Source organism: Peromyscus californicus, unplaced genomic scaffold, assembly GCF_007827085.1.
Source record: "Peromyscus californicus insignis strain IS unplaced genomic scaffold, ASM782708v3 Scaffold_2__1_contigs__length_46816999, whole genome shotgun sequence".
Classification (NCBI taxonomy): domain Eukaryota; kingdom Metazoa; phylum Chordata; class Mammalia; order Rodentia; family Cricetidae; genus Peromyscus; species Peromyscus californicus.
The window spans coordinates 33,943,915-33,962,363 of NW_026294540.1; the positions used below are offsets into that span (position 1 = coordinate 33,943,915).

General features: G+C 51.9%; 1 protein-coding gene across 1 annotated transcript; it reads left to right on the plus strand.

The window, feature by feature from the left end:
• The first annotated feature begins 3,491 nt into the window (after positions 1–3,491).
• Tmem184a (transmembrane protein 184A) lies at positions 3,492–15,945 on the plus strand. The gene is made up of 9 exons (XM_052754809.1): positions 3,492–3,563; positions 4,375–4,602; positions 12,508–12,673; positions 12,940–13,030; positions 13,136–13,211; positions 13,292–13,383; positions 13,909–14,078; positions 14,587–14,781; positions 15,272–15,945. Exons 1-9 carry the CDS (start codon positions 3,492–3,494, stop codon positions 15,529–15,531), a joined length of 1,350 nt encoding a protein of 449 aa, XP_052610769.1. The 3' UTR covers positions 15,532–15,945.
• The last annotated feature ends 2,504 nt before the right edge of the window (positions 15,946–18,449 follow it).

An 18,449-nucleotide genomic window follows, 5' to 3' on the forward strand; every position in this document is an offset into this window, starting at 1 on the left:
CCAGGCAACAAAGATGGTCCCCAGCCTTAGCCATGACAAGGACATGTGTGTCAAAGCCTCATGGTGCACCCAGCAGAGACCCATCTCCACCCCACTCCACCTGCTTCAGCTGGGAGCCAGGAAGGGGGCTCCATCACCCAGAAGGGTGCCATCGCCTCTGTTAAAGCCCATTATTAAGATGGCTGCCTGACCCCTCCCACCTTGAGAGAGAACCCTCACAGCAAGGATCCCACGGGAAAGATGCTGCAGTGACCATAGATGTCCAGCAAGGGGCAGAGCCTGCCGAGATGGGGGCGTGATCTGGAGGCTCAGGAATGGGTGGGTCAGATTGTATCTCACCTTTACTTCCTAGCAGCCCAGAGGCAGTCACTGCTGCCCCACCTTGCAGGTGGAAACACTGAGGCTCAGACACACCCAGACGGTCATGGTGGGGCACACTCAGAATTCCAGAATGTTTGCCAGGCCTGATAATCAGAAATGTCCCCACATTGCCCTGGCTGGATGGAGAAGACAAGAAAGAAGCCTGTGCTAACAGGATAGCCCAGTTCCTGACTAAACCCATTTTACATGTGGGCAAACTGAGGCCTAGAGAGGCAAAAGGGTCCATGGTCACAGGCAAGATAAAGGGCTGAGGGCTGAGGCCACTTCTGGAAATGACTTCATGAAGTAGAGTAGAGATGGTAGGGGGCCTCACAACTCTTCCTGGGTTTCTGAGGAGCCTTCAAGGCCTGGGATACACTGAGATGAACCTTCCACAGCCTTTCTGAGATGGGAGCTAAGCATGACCACACAGGGGCAGGACTGCCGTGAAGACAGCAGGCATACGTACGACTAGGCCTGGCCTCCATTCTCAGAGCAGAGGGCCGCTGTGACTGAAGGAGCTTCCCAAGGGTCAAAGATGCCACTGGCCCTGCTCCCAGCAAGCCGACCTCCCTGCCTACCAGGCCTCCTGCCTAGTACCCTCTTCCTAGAAGGCTAGCCCTTTGATGCCACGCAGGGAAGTCTTCCTGATGTCAAGACATAGTACTTCCTGCTGTCTGCTCAGTCATTTCCTCCACTTGGCCTGAGGAAGAACCTGGGGTTCATCTCTTGTGCTGGGTTCCAGAGACCAAAAAACAGTCAAGAGCCAGAGGCCCCACTTTCCGCTCCTGCAGCAGAAGTGGGTAAAGTAAGGTGAATCCCAGTCCCTGCAAAGCCCGCAAGCCCTTGATGCATGGACAGAGCTGTCTCTGGCCTTCAGCATTGTGACCAAGGATAACAGTCTGTCCTCATACACTGAATAGTGTCTCTGGTGTGGGGGACCAGCCCCCACATTTATTTACCCCAGGACTCTGGAGGAATGAGGAATAAGAGATTTAATTAGAAATAGAGGGGAGAGAAACAGAAAAAACACAAGATAGACTCGGATGGGCCTGGATCCTTATCCACTGGCCCAGAACTTTATTCCAAAGGGCTAGTTATAACAATGCCAAAGGGTGGAGCAAAAGCCCTCCCCCTTGCTAGTTACAGTCAAGTGTAGACCCTTACAAACACCTGATACCCAGGTCCGTGGTCCAATCAACCTCTTATGCACTCCTGCTGGGTACAGCCACTAGGAAACCTAGTGGACTACAGCACTCTGGGGGACAGGACAGGGCTCAGGTGGGCGCCTCTGGCACAGTAGCAACTCCCCTTGGAGTAGCCATTCCAGCCTAGAGGAGATGCACAACTCAAGGCCATCCACAACTCTGGCAGAGTTACTAAGAACCCAGGCACAGTGCCAGGTTCCAGAAACTCCTACCAAGGATGACAGATAAACACACAAACAGGTCCAGGTGAAAGTTTCCAGAAATGGGATGTGGAAACATTGCTTGAAATGACAGTGGCATCAGTATCTGAGAGGCGAGGGTGCAGCAGCCATGATCCCCGGCCTGTATGTCATTCCTAAGCAGTCAGGAACGGCCTCCATGGCATGTGCAGCCTTGGGAAGTCCCGGGTGGGAAAACATGGATAGGGCAGTAGGGGAGCATGAGGTTCACAGATCTCAGCCTCAGACAATTGTGTACTTCTGGAGTATCCCAGACATATGATCAGCCCCCAGTGTCCATGTCTCAACTCCAAAAAGAAAGTAGCCTGAAGCCATGTCTGCTAAGTCATCAGGAGGGTCAGATGGCACACAGGACTAGAAGAGGATGCGTGACATCTTAACAGTAACCACAGTGGGATAGCCCATACAGACCCAGAAGAGGCCTGAGATAGGTCCTAGAGCCCCCAACCCAGGAGCCAGGGCAGGTGGGCCTCTTTCCATAGGACTGTCACGTGCTAGGCCCTTCCAGACACTTTCTGAAGTGCTAGAGATGGAACCCAGAGCCTGAATGCCAGGCAACACTCTACCACTGAGCCACACCCCAGCCCCTCACTGGGGGATTCTAGGCAGGTGCTCTACCACTGAGTCACACCCCAGCCCCTCACTGGGGGATTCAGGCAGGTGCTCTACCACTGAGTCACACCCCAGCCCCTCACTGGGGGATTCTAGGCAGACAGTTTAAAGATAAATTGCATTCCCAGCACACGTTTTACATTTTGTTTTTAGATAGGGTCTCACTAAGTGGCCCAAGCTGGTCTTAAACTTGCTCTGTATCCTAGGCTGGTCTTGAATTACCTGTCCTGCCTCAGATTGCCAAGTAGCTGGGATGACAGGCCTGTGCCAATGAGGTTTGGTTAAATTTACCCATGTTTATATGTATTGTTTTACTCATTTGTATATGCATTCATGAATATGTGTATTAATTCACTCAGTAAGACAGGCTCTCATATAACCCACTTTGGCCTAAAGCAGAATGTAGCGAGGACAACCTTGAACTTCTGATCCTCCTGCCTTCACCTTGGAAGTGCTGGGAAAACAGGCATATACCACCACCATGCCTGGTTTATGTCACACAGGGAATGGATCCCTGGAGCCTCACTGGTGCTGGGCCACCGCTCCATCAACTGAGCCACATCCTCGGCCCTGCCCAGTTGGAAGTGCACAATTCTGGAGCAGTAGGGATGCCCACAATAGGCAACCACCACTTTGTCTAGTTCTCGAACTTTCTCACCATCCAAAAAAGAAGCCCTGCGTCCGTGAATACCCATGGCCTTCTCCCTCGAGCTGGCACAGCTCGGGCGCACCCTTCCCTCCTGTCCTTGACTGCTCCGCTGCCTGACAGACAGCCTGGTGCCCGCAGGTGAAGGCACCTGCCAGCCAGGCAGTTCCTGGAAGCCGCCTGCTGCTGCGGCTCCTGCTGCTGCTGCTGCGGAGCAAACAGCCCCGGAGGGATAGAGTGTCGGTCGACAGGGGCGGGGACAAGCCTAGCTTCTCCTCCCTTTGCCCCTCCCTCAGCCCCAAGCCCAGGTGGGCCATTGGCCAGGTGAGGCCCTGTGTACCTTTCCTGGCCTAGCGCAACCCTCCAGAGACCAGCCTTGCCCCAACCCGCAGCCTGGCCTTCAGTGGGGGCCATGTGGCCGCGTGAATGACCAGCCAGGCTTCCCCAGAGGAGGCTAGGCCTCCCAGGCCTGGGCCAAAGAGCTTCCTGCTCACAGAGGTAGGCTCCCGCCCCCGTGGCAGACAGCAAAGGGTAGGAAGGAGGCCCAAAGTCGCTGCCTCCCAGGGAGGCAGGCACATGCTCTGCTGGTTGCTGCTGCAGCTTATGGAGACACTAAAGAGTATTCGGTCAGGGTCAAAGGCAGGCAGGGGTTGGGTGGGGGGTGGGGGTGGACTGGCACCGGGGTTGGGGGTGGAGCACCTTCCCCTGCTGGGAGGTATAATTACTGGTCTTCCCTCCCAAACGACCCAGGCAGGTGGATCCCTCCTTCACAGACCATGATAGAAACAAGTTTCCGGGTTTGAGTTTGTTTGGAGATATTTTTCCTTTTTTTTTTTTTTGAAACAAATTAACTAGGTAGCCTAGGCTGGCTTTATATTTACAGATCCGCAGTCCTCCTGCCTCAGTGCCATCGCCACCTGGTTAGACTCCTAGGAAGTAGCTGTTGGAGAACCCAGGGCACAAAGGAACCTGAAGGGGCTTCCCAGGGCCTCCATCTAGGATCTGAGCCCCAGGCGGAAAGCAGCCAGGTCCCTGTCCCTCAAGTGTTAGCCCGCAGCAGCCCAGAGTCAGGGGAGGGGGTGAGAAAGTCAGGGCAGACTCCCACAAAGGGAACAGGTGGCCACGGTGGGCCCCAGGGAACCGTCTGTGGATGATGGGTGGGGTGCTAGGGATAGTGGCCAGGCAAGCAGAAACTGCAGTGGGCAGAGCTGGCCCCTGGGTGACACCCACATGGCCTTGCCCACCTCCTGCCCCTCACACTCCCACGGGAGCCTGCCCCGGGTCCTCACTCCTCTGCTGGCTTCTGCAGATGAGCAATGCATCAGGGTTTCTGAAAACAGCCGGAGCTCCCCTGGTGTCAGCGACCTGGCTTCCGCCCAGCCCCCCTCCGGCAATGCCCACAGTGGCAGCCGGGCCGCAGATGGAGCGCGTGGACAATGGCTCGCAGGGACCCCCCCAGCTCTTCCTCACCAGCGCATTGGCCCGAGGCGTTTCAGGCGTATTTGTATGGACTGCTCTGCTGCTAACCTGCCACCAGGTAAGCACCCCCAAAACCCTGCTGGGCCTCAAGGTCTTTACGGGACCTGGCACAGCTCCGATGGCCCCCATGGACAGATGCTGGGATCATGGGACCTCCAGGGACAGCCCCAGTACTGGACACCCTAGGTGTGGTATATCCGTCTAGGGCCCTTCTCCAGGGCTTACATGCAGGGGCGAAACCTAAGGTGAGAGGTCTCTGCCAGGCAGAGGGCAGTTTGCTGGGTGGGCACCCCTACTCATGTCTGAGGCCTCTCACTCTGCTCCCTGAGGTCAGTGATTGATCCCAGGTCACAGACAAGAACACGAAGGCTCAGACATGACTAAGGGCATCCCCAGGCTCACACAGCTGGAAGAGAAAGGGCCTTTTCCCTCCAAGGCTTGGACTTTGCTTTACAGAGAACCTCCAGCCAGACCCAGGGAATTCAGGGAGGAAGGGCAGGAAGATGGAGGAAGGAGCGAGGGGAATGGAGACTGAGAGGAATGGGAACCAGGACTATGGGGACCTGGAGGGTTGCTGGGGGCAGTGAGCTGAGAGGTGGGGAGCTAGGAGAGTGGCGGGAGGAAGGAGCTGAGGGTGGGGGGTGGTCAGGCAGAGTGGAAAACTGGGGAAGGAAGGTGGACAGCTGGAATAGGGGGGTAATTGGGGAGATAGAACCAGAAAGCTGAGGAATTGGAGCTTGGTACAAGGAGCTGAAAGCCCCAGGACCTCTGGAACACCCATCTGGCACTCAGGGGAGGGCCTGAGCCAGGGGCAGGAAGTAAGAACAAACACTTCTGCCTGTGACAGCCACCTGCTTGCTGGCTGGTACCTGGCCAGGTGTGCCTCAGTAACCAGGATACGAGGGAGATAGACCCGTGCCTAAGGGCAGGCCAGGCAGGTGTCAGCCACATGCTAGGGTCAGTGGAGTGACCTCTGGGAGGGGTAGGGGCTAGACAGAGAGGGGATCAACATCTCTATTTTCAAATGGAGAAACTGAGGCAAGAGAGGGCAGCACCTCGCCAAGGTCACCAGCCAGGCAGTGCTAGCCTGGGAAAGGTCTCCTGCTGGCTGGTCACAGTGTGTCCTCCCTCAGAGGCTGGGGAGGGAGGACAGGACTGATAAGGAGCTGGTCTCTGGCATCAGCAGCCCCTGCACACACACAGCTCCTTCTAACAACATGACCTCCATGCCGCACAGGGCATCTCTCCAAAAGAGCCTTCTCCACAGTAGCCAGGAAGGGGAGGAGGCAGCCAGCTCCCAGCCCACTGAGGCCAGCCCGGTCTACAGAGCTAGTTTCAGGACAGCTAGGGCTGTTAAACAGAGAGACCCTGTCTCGAAAAACCAAAAAAAAAAAAAAAAAAAAAAAAAGTAAAAAGTAAAAAGACTCTGTGCAGAGGGGCTTAGGGCACAGGCTGATTCAAGAGTGTCTTAAGTGAAGGCCTCCCTGGGGTCCACAGTGTGTTCAAGACCAGCCTGAACAAGCTAGTGAGACACCCCCCTCCCGAAAAAATAAAACAAATGTCTCAGTAGTAGAATGCTGACTGAGCACTCAGGAGGTCCTGGGTTCTATTCCTACAACTGGGTGGGGGTGGGGTATGTTCCTGTTCTGTTTCTGTAGAAAAATACAGAAAATTCAGAAAACTTGAAGATGAACAGTATAATCACCTTCCTGGATTGGTCTTTGGTTTTTTGTTTTGTTTTGTTTTGTTTGTGACAGCATCTTGTAGCCCAGGATGGCCTCAAACTCTCTACATAGCAGAGGATAACCTTGAACTCCAGATCTTCCTTCTTCCATTTTCCAATTCTGAGATGACAGGTGTTCATCACACCTCCCTGCTTATATGGAGCTGAGGATGAAGCCCAGGGCTTCTTTCATGTTCGGCAGGCACTCTACCAACTGAATCACATCCCCAGCCCTTTCCTTCCATTTTTGTTAGACATGGATGATACTTGAAACCCTGCTTGGTTTCCTATTCTGCTCTCAGGTGCCTCATCCTATCAGAGGACTTCCCATAGAGCTGTGCATCTGAGCATCATTTTTACTGACTGTATAGTATTCCTTTGCACACAGGCTCTATGGTGTGATCCTGGCCTCGCATGCTGAGCATAGCTCCAGCATTTGTTCCTGTATTTTACTGTGATGAACCTCTTTGCACACAGTTTCTTTCCTCTTTATTTCTGCATAGGGACAGATTCCTAGAAGGGGTCAAAGAGCAAGAGGCCTTCCATGGTCCCTAAGTTGAGAGCCTACCTGTGCTACAGGGGACATTTAAGTCTCTTTACTGAGTTCTAACACTTAACAGGACCCAAGAACCTCTTGTTGGATAAGTGAATGAGTGTCCTGACTTCTGGAATGTTCTTCAAGATGACCCCACAGGGTATCAAAATACGTTACAGGCTTGAAAATGCCTAAGGAATGAATTTTAGGCTTGGTATGATGGACAAGCTTGTCACCTCACCACTAGGGGGGGCTGAGGTGGAAAGATCAAGGTCAACTTGGGCTACATAGTGAGACTCTCTCAAAAGCAACAATAGTGATTTTTTTTTTTGTTTTTGTTTTTTGTTTTTTGTTTTTTTTCGAGACAGGGTTTCTCTGTAGCTTTGGAGCCTGTCCTGGACTAGCTCTGTAGACCAGGCTGGCCTCGAACTCACAGAGATCCACCTGCCTCTGCCTCCCGAGTGCTGGGATTACAGGCATGTGCCATCACCACCTGGCTTTTTTTTTTTCTTTTTAAGATCTTACACCACGTCACAGAAGCAAGTAAGGCGTGAGGTTGGCTGATCTCAGCCTTTTATGTGTCTGTCAGAACAAAGAGGTGGCTCAGCTGGTAAATGCACCTGCCGTGCAAGCATGGGCACCAGAGTTCTATCTCTAGGACCCACCAAAAAGTGCCAGGCACAGCGGGACACATCTATAACCCCAAGGAGGGGTGACCAATCAGATCCCTGAAACTCACTAGCCAGCTGTAAGTTTAGCCAAATCAATGAGCTCCAGGTTCAGTGAGAGATCTCATCCCATCATATGAGAGTGGTGTCTGAGGGATGATGCTGGACGCGGACCTCTGCCCCTCCTCCCAAGAGTAAAAAGAGGACCAGGGGTGTGGCTCAGTGGTGGAACATGTGTTTGCCAATTCCCCAAGGAGGGGCTGGAGAGATGGCTCAGCAGTTAAGAGCACTTGATCTTGCAGAGGACCCTGCGCCCAGTTTGGGTGGCTCTCAGCGGTCTCTAACCCAGCTGCAGGGGATCTGTCGCCCTCTCCTGGCCTCCACAGGCACCCACACGTATGGCATGTACTCAGTGCGGCCTCTGCAATTTGTCAGTCGCAAATACTTTTTTCCTTTGTGGTACTGGGGATTGAACCTGGGGCTTCAGACATGCTAGATAAGTGCTTTCCCACTAAGCCACACTCTCTGCCCACTGATACCATTTTAAAGAGCTGAAGATATAGTTCAGTGGGAAACCACTTGCTTAGCCTGTGTGAGACTTTGGGCTAAATTCAATAACACCTTGGCTTGTAGTAGAATATTATTTTAAGGGATGTTACTTTTGTTTATGTTGCACTTGTTTAACTCCGTGAAACTATGTTACTGTGCCTGTGTAAAACACCCGATGGTCTAATAAAGAACTGGCCAATAGCAAGGCAGGAGAAAGGACAGGCGGGGCTGGCAGGCAGAGAGTATATATAGAAGGAGAAATCTGGAAGAAAAGGAGAAATCTAGCAGCCAGAGAAGAAGAAGGACTCCAGGGGCCAGCCACCCAGCCACACAAGAGCAACACAGAGCCAGGCGGATCTCTGTGAGTTCAAGGCTAACCTGGTCTAAAAAGTGAGATCCAGGACAGGCACCAAAACTACACAGAGAAACCCTGTCTCAAAAAAACTAACAAACAAACAAAAAGAAGAAACAAAAGTATACAGGAATAGAAAGATAAAAGCCCAGAGACAAAAAGTAGACGGGATAATCTAAGACAAGGAAAGCTGGCTAGAAACTAAGTCAAGCTAAGGCCGGGTATTCATAAGTAAGACTAAGCCTCCGTGTGTGATTTATTTGGGAGCTGGGTGGCGCCCCCCCCCCCAAAAAAAAGAATAAAAACAACAATTTGTTGTTCAACCTGGGGCTCGTATTTCCATAGGGCCTGAGAAAGTTGAAAAAAAAAAAAAAGAAGATACAGCTACTTTAAGAGGTGCTGCTAGCCGGGCGGTGGTGGCGCACGCCTTTAATCCCAGCACTCGGGAGGCAGAGCCAGGCGGATCTTTGTGAGTTCAAGGCCAGCCTGGTCTACAAAGCGAGTTCCAGGACAGGCTCCAAAGCTACAGAGAAACTCTGTCTCGAAAAACAAACAAAAAAACAAAAAAACGGTGCTGTTGTTCAGCCGGCAGTGCTAAGTATAAACCGCCAGTGGCATCACAGGTTCTGGCTTCCACAGCTAGGAAGGTTGAATGCAATTTTCAGTCACAAACCTCTGACCAGGCTGTGAGCTTTAGGCTCGGCTTTCCCAACCCGAGAAGCGGGCAGAGCCAGGTGAGAGCCAAGTGTGGAGAATTCAGGTGTAAAAGTTTGCTCATGCGGTCAAAGAAGGCTGGAGGTCACTCTAAAAGTAAAAGAGGTCCAGATGGAAAAACCTCTATACGCAGGTTATAGTGCGTGTAACAATGTGCGTAGGCTCAAGGAAAGGAAAAGGGTATAGTCATAGAAAAAAAAAAGAATAGTTTATAAAGAGAGGGTAAAAGAAAAAAGCCCTGAAGATGGGAAATACACAGTTTGGCTCCTGTTTGTTATTGTGTTAATTTTGAATTGTTTGACTGTTGAGAAGCAAAAGACAGCTACTGGGACACATGGGAGGTGAAGGGACTGCTAAACTGAACCAGTCTAGATATTTTAGAAAAGCCTTAACCTTAAAAAATAAGTCAAAAAATATATTTGTCAAATGGAAATAAAAAAAAAATGCTTTGGAGTTTTGTTCCCACAGGAGGTGAGAGGCTGTGGATTCCCTCAGGGTTAATATGGGTCAGGTTTGATCAGGAGAGACCTCCTGAGACTTGACAGATGATATCTATCAGCAAAGGTTACTGCTGGTCTTAAAATTTTCTCTCTAGGACCCTAAAGATACTTCCTTGACAGACAGCAGGAAGAAGTATGGAGAAGACTACGCCCACATTCCCAAGAGTTGGGTGGGGTGTGGGTGGCTTTTGGTTATTTGCTGAATTATGGATGTTTGTTATCACTTAGGGGAATATAGAACATTAATGCAAATTTAAAGTTGTTTTTATTACACTGTATGTATGTTTATACTCTTGTTTAAAGGATTTTTGTGTATTGATTCAAATTTAAGATTATTTTTGTTACAACATATTGTATGTATGTTTCTATTTTTGTTTGAGGTATTGTAATCTATGCAGTTCATTTGGACTGTAAGGTAAAGTTCTAGTTGAAGTTCTAGTTTTTGAAAACTATTATTAAAAACCATATAGGATAATCAGGAAACATACATAGGTCAGTAGTTAGTCATTTATAACAATCAGATTTGTAGATATGTTAGGTATATTTTCTAGGTTAAAACATATTTATATTTTAGATAGATGGTCTTCAAATACTTCAAATACCTATAGAATATGGCATTTAAAATGTTTTGTTAACTGAAAGTTTTTCATGACAATGAGACACATCTGCTCCTGGCAGCACCAATGTACTTCAGAGAAGATGGTGGGCATTGAAGAAACTCCTTATGGAGTTTGCTTTCATTGTGGCAAGGTTAGCCACTGGGCAAAGAAACTGTTCTTGTCTTTGACTGCTGACAATGTGCTGTGCAGACTGGACATGCAGGACACAGAGGAAAGTGACTGTTGAACTTTGCCACAACAAGGCAGGACAGTCCTTCAAAATTCCTGCTTCACAGAAGAGTCTGCCAGACATTGTGCAGGACACAGAGGAACGTGGCTGATGAACTTTGCCAAAACAAGGCAGGACAGTCCTTCAAAATTCCTGCTTCATAGAAAAGTCTGCCAGATACTCTAGGCCTGTAGGCTGAAGATGGATGCCCCAACATTGCAGAGGAACTTTGGGTAATTGTCCAGACAGCCAAATGTCTCTGTTGTTAGATAATATTACATCCTGCTTGGCCTATGATGGAATTGAAGTCTAGATAGTTATAGTTTCAGTTTTCCTTAGTTATGATAGAAAGTAAATTAGGTGTAAAATTTTGGATTCACTAAGATAGGATCAATAATGCATTATTTTCTCTGAATATGTTAACTACAAATGGACAGAATATTGTGAATATAATCTTTACTTGATAATTGTAATTGTATATAGTCTTACTATGTTTAAGTTAAAACCGTTTCATTTTTATTTAGACAAAAAGGGGGAAATGTAATAGAATATTATTTTAAGGTGTTTACTTTTGTTTATGTTGCATTTGTTTAATTCTGTGAAGCTGTGTTAGTTACTGTGCCTGTGTAAAACACCTGATGGTCTAATAAAGAACTGGCCAATAGCAAGGCAGGAGAAAGGATAGGCAGGGCTATATAGAAGGAGAAATCTGGAAGACAAGGAGAAATCTAGCAGCCGGAGGAGGGGACTCCAGGGGCCAGCCACTCAGCTACACAGCCAGCCATGGAATAAGAAACAAAGAAATGTATACAGGAATAGAAAAGGAAAAGCCCAGAGGAAGAGGTAGACAGGATAATCTAAGATAAGGAAAGCTGGCTAGAAACTAAGCCAAGCTAAGGCTGGGCATTCATAAGTAAGACTAAGCCTCCATATGTGATTTATTTGGGAGCTGGGTGGCGGATTCCCCTCCAAAAAGAGTAAAACCGACTGTGGTGTCTTCTCACACCTTTAATCCTAGCACTCGGGAAGCAGAGGCAGGCAAATCTCAATTAGTTCAAGGATAGCCTGGTCTACATAGTGAATTCCTAGTCAGCCAAGGGTACATAGTGAGTCAGGCTACCCCTGTCTCAAAAGAAAAAAAAAATTTAAATAGATATTTATATATAATAAGCATGTATTCAGTTTAGAGGGGGCATGTCCCAGAGATTGAATTCAGAGACTTGTTCTTGTTAGGCAAGGACTCTCTCTACCTTAGCCATGGCCCTGCCCTTCACTAGTTAGGTGCTCTAACTCTGAGACATACTTCAATCTGCTTTGTGTGGTGTGTGCGTATATGTGTGTGTGTAAGACAGAGGTCAACCTCCAATGTCATTCCTCAGGCACCATCTACCTTGGTTTTTGTTTTTGTTTTTGTTTTGCTTTTTCGAGACAGAGTTCCTCCATGTAGTTTTGATGCCTTTCCTGGATCTCGCTCTGTAGACCAGGCTGGCCTCGAACTCACAGAGATCCACCTGGCTCTGCGTCCCGAGTGCTGGGATTAAAGGCGTGCGCCACCGCTGCCGCCCATCATCTACCTTGCTTTTAAGGGACAGTCTCTCCATGAGACCTGGAGTTCCCTGATACGGCTGTATGGGCTGGCCAGTGAGTTCTAGACAGCCACCTGTCTCTGCCTCCCCAGAACTGGGATTCCAGGCATGCATCATTATACCTAGTTTTTTTTGTCAGTGAGTGCTAGGGGTTTGAAGTCAGGTCCTTATGCTTACAAAGCAAGCATTTTACCAACCGGGCCACCTCCCCAGCCCTACTTTCTAGTTGGAGACAGGGATGCTAAGGTGGTCTTGCACCCACCCAGGATGCTCCTGTCCTAAGCAGGGCTGACTCTTCATCTAAAATAGGTGCTACAACAAACCTCTGATTGCTTCCACTCTCTGTGCTCGTCCTGTGCTCAGTAGAACGTTAGGCAGTGTGGGAGAGGGAGGGCAGCCTGGAGCTCTGTCTGGCTATAGCTCCTCTTGCATTCGGGCTGGCACCCACGTCGTGGACAGCAGGGCCAGGAGCGGGGACAGAGGTGACACTGAATCTCCTCTGCCACAGATCTACTCCCACCTGCGTTCCTACACCCTCCCGCAAGAGCAGCGCTTCGTCATCCGCCTCCTCTTCATTGTGCCCATCTACGCCTTCGACTCATGGCTCAGCCTCCTCCTCCTCGGGGGCCATCCATACTACGTATACTTCGACTCTGTGAGAGACTGCTACGAAGGTGACATTCCAGGCTGGGCCTGGGGGAGCTCAGCGGGGACCCTCAGCCTCACACACATGCACCTACCTACACACACTTCCCTCACCGTCCCCAAAGGTGACTGTCTCATCTGGGACCTGCTTTGAGGTTGCACAGTTTGCAACCTCAATCCCTGGGATTCACAGTCCGAGTAAGCTTGCCCCGGGTATGCTGAGTGGATCTGGTGGTGCCTGCATGCAGAGGGGTTCCATGGCCGACCCTCACTGTCACCCCTTGTCCCCTGGCAGCATTTGTCATCTACAGTTTCCTGACCTTGTGCTTCCAATATCTGGGGGGAGAGAGCGCCATCATGGCTGAGATCCGTGGCAAACCTATCAGGTGAGTCCAGCCCAGGCCCTGCCCTGGCTGGGACCTGGCCAGGCCACACTGAAGAACCCCCAGTTGTCTTCCTAGTGGCCTTAATGACCTCTTCCTCATATGCAGGTCCAGCTGCTTCTATGGGACCTGCTGCCTCCGCGGCATGTCCTACTCCATCACTTTCTTACGTTTCTGCAAACAGGTGAGGGGGCCTGCCCTCCCCACCTGGATGCCCTTGCCCCAGCCCAGCCCAGCCCAACTCCCTTCCTCCACCCCTCCCAGGCCACGCTACAGTTCTGCATCGTGAAACCGGTCATGGCTTTGATCACCATCATCCTCCAGGCTTTCGACAGATACCATGATGGGGACTTCAAGTAAGAGGGGGCTATGAGCAGGTGCCTCACTAGGGCCATGGGAGGCGGGGCTCCCCACAGGTCCTTCCTCACGCGGCCTTATCCCCCTCTCTGTGGGCTGTCGCTCATTTGGCAAAGTGTTTACCTAGCATGGATGTCTGGGTTCCATCCCCAACTTCATATAAACTAGATGTAGCGGTACACAGATGTCATCCCAACACTTGGGAGGTTGATGTAGAAGTATTAAAAAGCTGGAGGTCATCCTTGGCTATATAATGAGTTTGAGGCCAGCCTGGGCTACATGAGATCCTGCCTAAAAAAAAAATAAGACATTGCTAAGGTTGTGGGAGTGCCCAGGAGGACAGGCAACAACTCAGGGAGGGACCTGATGGGGAACTGTCGGCCCCCAACCGCTGCTCCCTTTGGCCCTGTCTGAGGGAGGATCTAGGTAGCGCTCTCTAGGGTTGTGGTGCCCAGCCAGGGGACAGGCTAAAAGAACATTGTGAGGGACAGGGACTATTCTAACCAGCACCTCCCCTGGCCCAGCATCCACAGTGGCTACCTGTACGTGACCCTCGTGTACAACGCCTCGGTTAGCCTGGCTCTCTACGCTCTGTTCCTTTTCTACTTCGCGACCAGGGACCTCCTGAGGCCCTTCGAGCCAGTGCTCAAGTTCCTCACCATCAAAGCCATCATCTTCCTCTCCTTCTGGCAGGGTACGTGAGCTGAGTGGGCGAGGGTGTGGGGCCAGGACCGGCATCCCTGGAACCTGGGTTCAAATATCCCTTCCCTCCCAGCCCTGTACGCCTCAGCTTCCCTAACCTTACCAAAAGTCAATACCTCAGCGGCTCAGTTTGGAGCTGGCAGAGCCTGGAGTTGGGGACCCAATGAGATCTGTCGGCAGAAGGAAGCTATGCCTTGGCTTCCTGAGCCCTGGTCCCCACCAAGCCCCCAGCAGGCCATGAGAACTCAGTCCCCATGGCCATTAGCGTAAGAGCAGGGGTCCCCAGGCCCAAGCTAGATATGTCTGAGAGCAACAGGAACCCTGACTTTGAGGTAACCAGCCCTTCTCAACCATAATCTCTCCACCAATGTGGTCAGTATTAAAGAAACCCTGGGATGAGGCTAACCCTTTTCCCTGCATACCCTGGGCTTCAGTAAGAACTTTGGCAGTGCTCAGCTTCCATCCAAGGATGGGGTCTGGATGGTTGTCTCTGTCTCTAGGAATGCTGCTGGCCATCTTGGAGAGGTGTGGGGTCATCCCTGAGGTCCAGGCCGTGGACGGCACCAGGGTGGGGGCTGGTACCCTTGCCGCTGGCTACCAGAATTTCCTCATCTGTATCGAGATGCTCTTTGCCTCACTTGCGCTGCGCTATGCCTTCCCCAGCCAGGTGTACTCAGAGAAGAAGAACTCACCAGGTGAGCTGGGCCCCACCAACCGGGGCTACCTGCAAAGGCTCAGCCACGATGTCCAGTACTGATCAGAAGGACATCCCTGTAGGTGTGTGGGCCAGGCAGGCAAGGGGGATTATGAGCTCTGAAAGATGTGCATAGAGGGAGCCACTCTCTTAGGTCTCCTTGGTGCTTGGGGAGGGTGTCAAGAGGGGCTGAGTTGACTACTCTAGTGAGTGTATTAGCTATATGGCTGGTGGCTGCCTGGCTCCTACCTGCTCAAGGTGAAAGGCCTCCTCCCCTGGGCATAGACCAATGCTGAGATGCAGGAACTAAGCTGGGTCTTGGGTCTGAGGTCACCTGCTAGCCAATGGCAAGGCCTAGACATGCAGGATCCCCCCAAACCCAGATAGCCCAAGGTGGCCTGTGAGAGGCAGGGCTGAGGGACCGGGTAGATGGAGTGGGGTGCCGCGGACCAGAGGACCTGCGACTCAGGCCCACGTGTTCTACCTTCCAGTCCCACCAGCACCTATGCAAAGCATATCCAGCGGCTTGAAGGAGACCATCAGCCCACAGGACATCGTCCAGGATGCCATTCATAACTTCTCACCGGCATACCAGCAGTATACACAGCAGGCCACCCACGAAGCCCCTGGGCCTGGCCAGGGTGGGCACCCATCGCCCAGCACCCACCCTGGCCCGGCCAGTGGCTCCGGAGGGGGTAAGAAGAGTCGCAACATAGAGAAACGCATGCTGATTCCCTCAGAGGACCTGTAGGGGTGGGTGTGGGGTGTGCGGAACCTAGCTGAGGACCTACCCATCAGCAATCTCTTGACGGAGGCCCAGCCTCTCCTGAGAGCTCACTGCGGGCCGCATGGGGGCCTCTCTATTCCATGTATAGCCCAGAGTGAAGTTACCTGGGCGAACTGGACAAACCCAAGGACCCAGTGAGATGCCTTAGTGACAGCCTGCAGGTGGAACTGTGAGTTGGCCCTTCCTTCCCGGGGCAGAAGAAACGGATGGTTAGATTCCAGGCTGTGTCGCTGCAGAGAGAGATGGCCAGGGAGAATGGGCCCAGTCACTCAGGGCTGGGGAGCCACAGCCTGGGCCTGGCTGTGGCTATCTTGGGTGCAAGAAAAAGGCCCCTTGCCCCGCATTCTAGCACAGATCCTTGGCAAGGCCCTCCCAGGGGCAGCCAAGTCTATCTAGCACAACAGGGTTGCCAGTGCGCCAGCCTGCCAGCTACTAACTGCTTATTTATAGATAAACGCCTTGCATTTTCTAGAGTCTGTTGGGCTTTCTTTTCTTGCGGGGCTTGTCCCCTGAGCAATGCATCACTAAGTAGTGGGTTCGCTGGGGCCCACAGAGGGAGGCTAGGTGTCAGAAACAGCCAAGGCAGACGTCATGATGTGGCTCAAGCAGTAGAGGGCAAAGACTGTGGACTTTGCCCCTAGATGACCGACCAGCTCTGTACCACAATAGGCGCAGTCACCTCCCCCTGAACCACAGGTTGGCCACACCCTGAAGCGGTTTATGAGGCTCGTGGCGCAGCCTCGCATGCCCTGGTACAGGGACTCAGGCCTGGGAGCCCCCCTTCTCTCTTTCCTCTTCCTGTGTACCTGGTCCAGTGCTCAGGGTGTCTGAGATAGGCTAGACTGGCCTTGCAAACAGGGAGGGCAAAGGTAGCAGGGGTAGGGAGTCAGTGATCAGCTGCCCAGGCGGGCACCCAGACCAATGCCCTGTGGGAACCACCCAACAAGCATCACTTGCCCGGTTGCCGGCTCCCACAGCCCACAGTATCAGACCAGAGGGGTGCACTTCCCTGCCTTCTTGTTCTCTGGGCCCAGAGACAGGAGGAGCCAAGGCCAGTGGCTTCTCGCTAACCCTTCTGGGCTGATAAGATAGACGCTCTTCCTCCCTGCACCTGGCTGTAAAAAGCCACCCACGCCTACTTATCTGCCTTCTGGGACTGGCAGGCCCGCAGGGTGGCCCTGCAGCCCACACAGTCAGCAGGAGCGGGAGGGGCTCTGTACTCCCAAGAGACCCACACTCTAGAGGCTGTGACAGGCTCAGTGCTGGCCTTCAAATATGAGAGGAGGCGGCTTAGGGCTCGGCCAGCAGGGGGCTGCCTTCCTCTGCCCTGGAGAGGCCATGTGCAGTGACAGGTTAGGAAGGGTCCCCTCCCTCCCACCAGCCCAGGTACGAAGGAAGTTCCTGGGCCTTGGGCAGTAGCTGGGGTCTGTGCTTTAGAGAGAAGGCAAAAATTAACATCGCTAAACCCCGACACATGCACCGGGAACCTCTGTACCCTGGTACTGGGGGAAGGTGTGCCAAAGAAATTAAAGAAGTTGCCCAAGGTTACTGAGCCAGTAGGGGATGATGCCAGTAGGGGTCACTAAGGTTTGCTTCCCTCTTCCCACCACCTACATTCTGACACAAAGCAAAGCCGGGCCAGGGATAACATGGCACCCAGGGCTCTGGTGGAATGCGGCTACAGACTGAGTCAGAAGGATCTGGCCAGGCCGAAGTGCTCAAAGAATGATGGGGAGTAATTGGAGTACCAGGGGAAGAGGAAGGCTTCGGTCTCATCGCCACTGGCTTAAGGACCAATTGCCAGTCCAGCCCACGGGGCCCAAGACAGGGCCACTTGCCATGCAGTCACTGGGCTCGCCCTGGCACAAACTTCTGCTATTTCGTGTGCAGGCATATATGCATGTGTGTATACATTTGTAAGTAGGTCAGAGGTCAATTCTGGATGTCTTCCTTAGTAATTTTCCACATTAATTTTTGGGACAGGGTCTCTCACTGAACGTAGAGCTTCATCATTTTGGCTAGGCTTGCTAGCCAGTGAGCCCCAAAGATCTGCCTGTCTTCACCCCTACAATTGCTGGGATTACACAAGTTGACAGTTTTCTGTGTTGGTATTGGGGATCTGAACTCGGGTCCTCACATTTCCATGGCAGGTACTTTATTAATCCATCACACTAGCCCCCACTCCTTGAGACAGGGTCTTACTTTGTAGCCTAGGCTGGCCTGGAACTATGTAGCCAAGGCTACCCTCGGACATGGAGTGATCCCACCACCTCCTCCTCCTCAACTACTGGGATTTACAGGCATGAGCCACGATGAAGGGCTCCTGCCGTTTTGAACCTGTCCTGACCTCTGGTCCCCATGTGTGAGGTGACCCAAGTAAACCTGAAGTGGTCTACACTGTGCTGAGGGCCCCAGAGTGGACCTGGTGTGGGTGTGCCACAAGTGGTCCTTCTATAGTCCGTCTGCCCACAGAGGCTGGTTGCCACTCAGGGACAGGAGTAGGCTAGATAGGCTGGGGCCAGATTCTGGGGTCAGCTGGAGAGAAATCTGGCCTAGCCCGAGACTTTGTCTTGAAACTCACCAAGTAGCCTAGGGCCAGCTGGCCTGTGAGCCCCCGAGGTCTACTTGTCTCTGCCTCCCGAACACTGAGATCACAAAAGTGCACCTGGCTATTGTGTGTGGTTTCTGGGGACTGAACCCAGGTCCTCGCACTTGCAAGGCAAGCACTTTACCAAATCACTGTCCTCAGCTCTAGTCAGACTCAGAAGTCTAAAATTCTGTGTTAGCTTCAATGAACATTGCATTGCCCTGTGCCCTTACACCCTGCCCTTCTTGCAATGTCCTGCATGTTCATCCTAGACCCCATTCAACAGTGTTCAGGG

Excerpts from the sequence above, each read along its gene's own strand:
- Tmem184a (XM_052754809.1), top strand. The coding sequence starts at position 3,492 with ATGACCAGCCAGGCTTCCCCAGAGGAGGCTAGGCCTCCCAGGCCTGGG. Across the intron at positions 13,384-13,908 it reads TACCATGATGGGGACTTCAA|CATCCACAGTGGCTACCTGT; the intron begins GTAAGAGGGGGC and ends CCCCTGGCCCAG. Across the intron at positions 14,079-14,586 it reads CTTCCTCTCCTTCTGGCAGG|GAATGCTGCTGGCCATCTTG; the intron begins GTACGTGAGCTG and ends CTCTGTCTCTAG.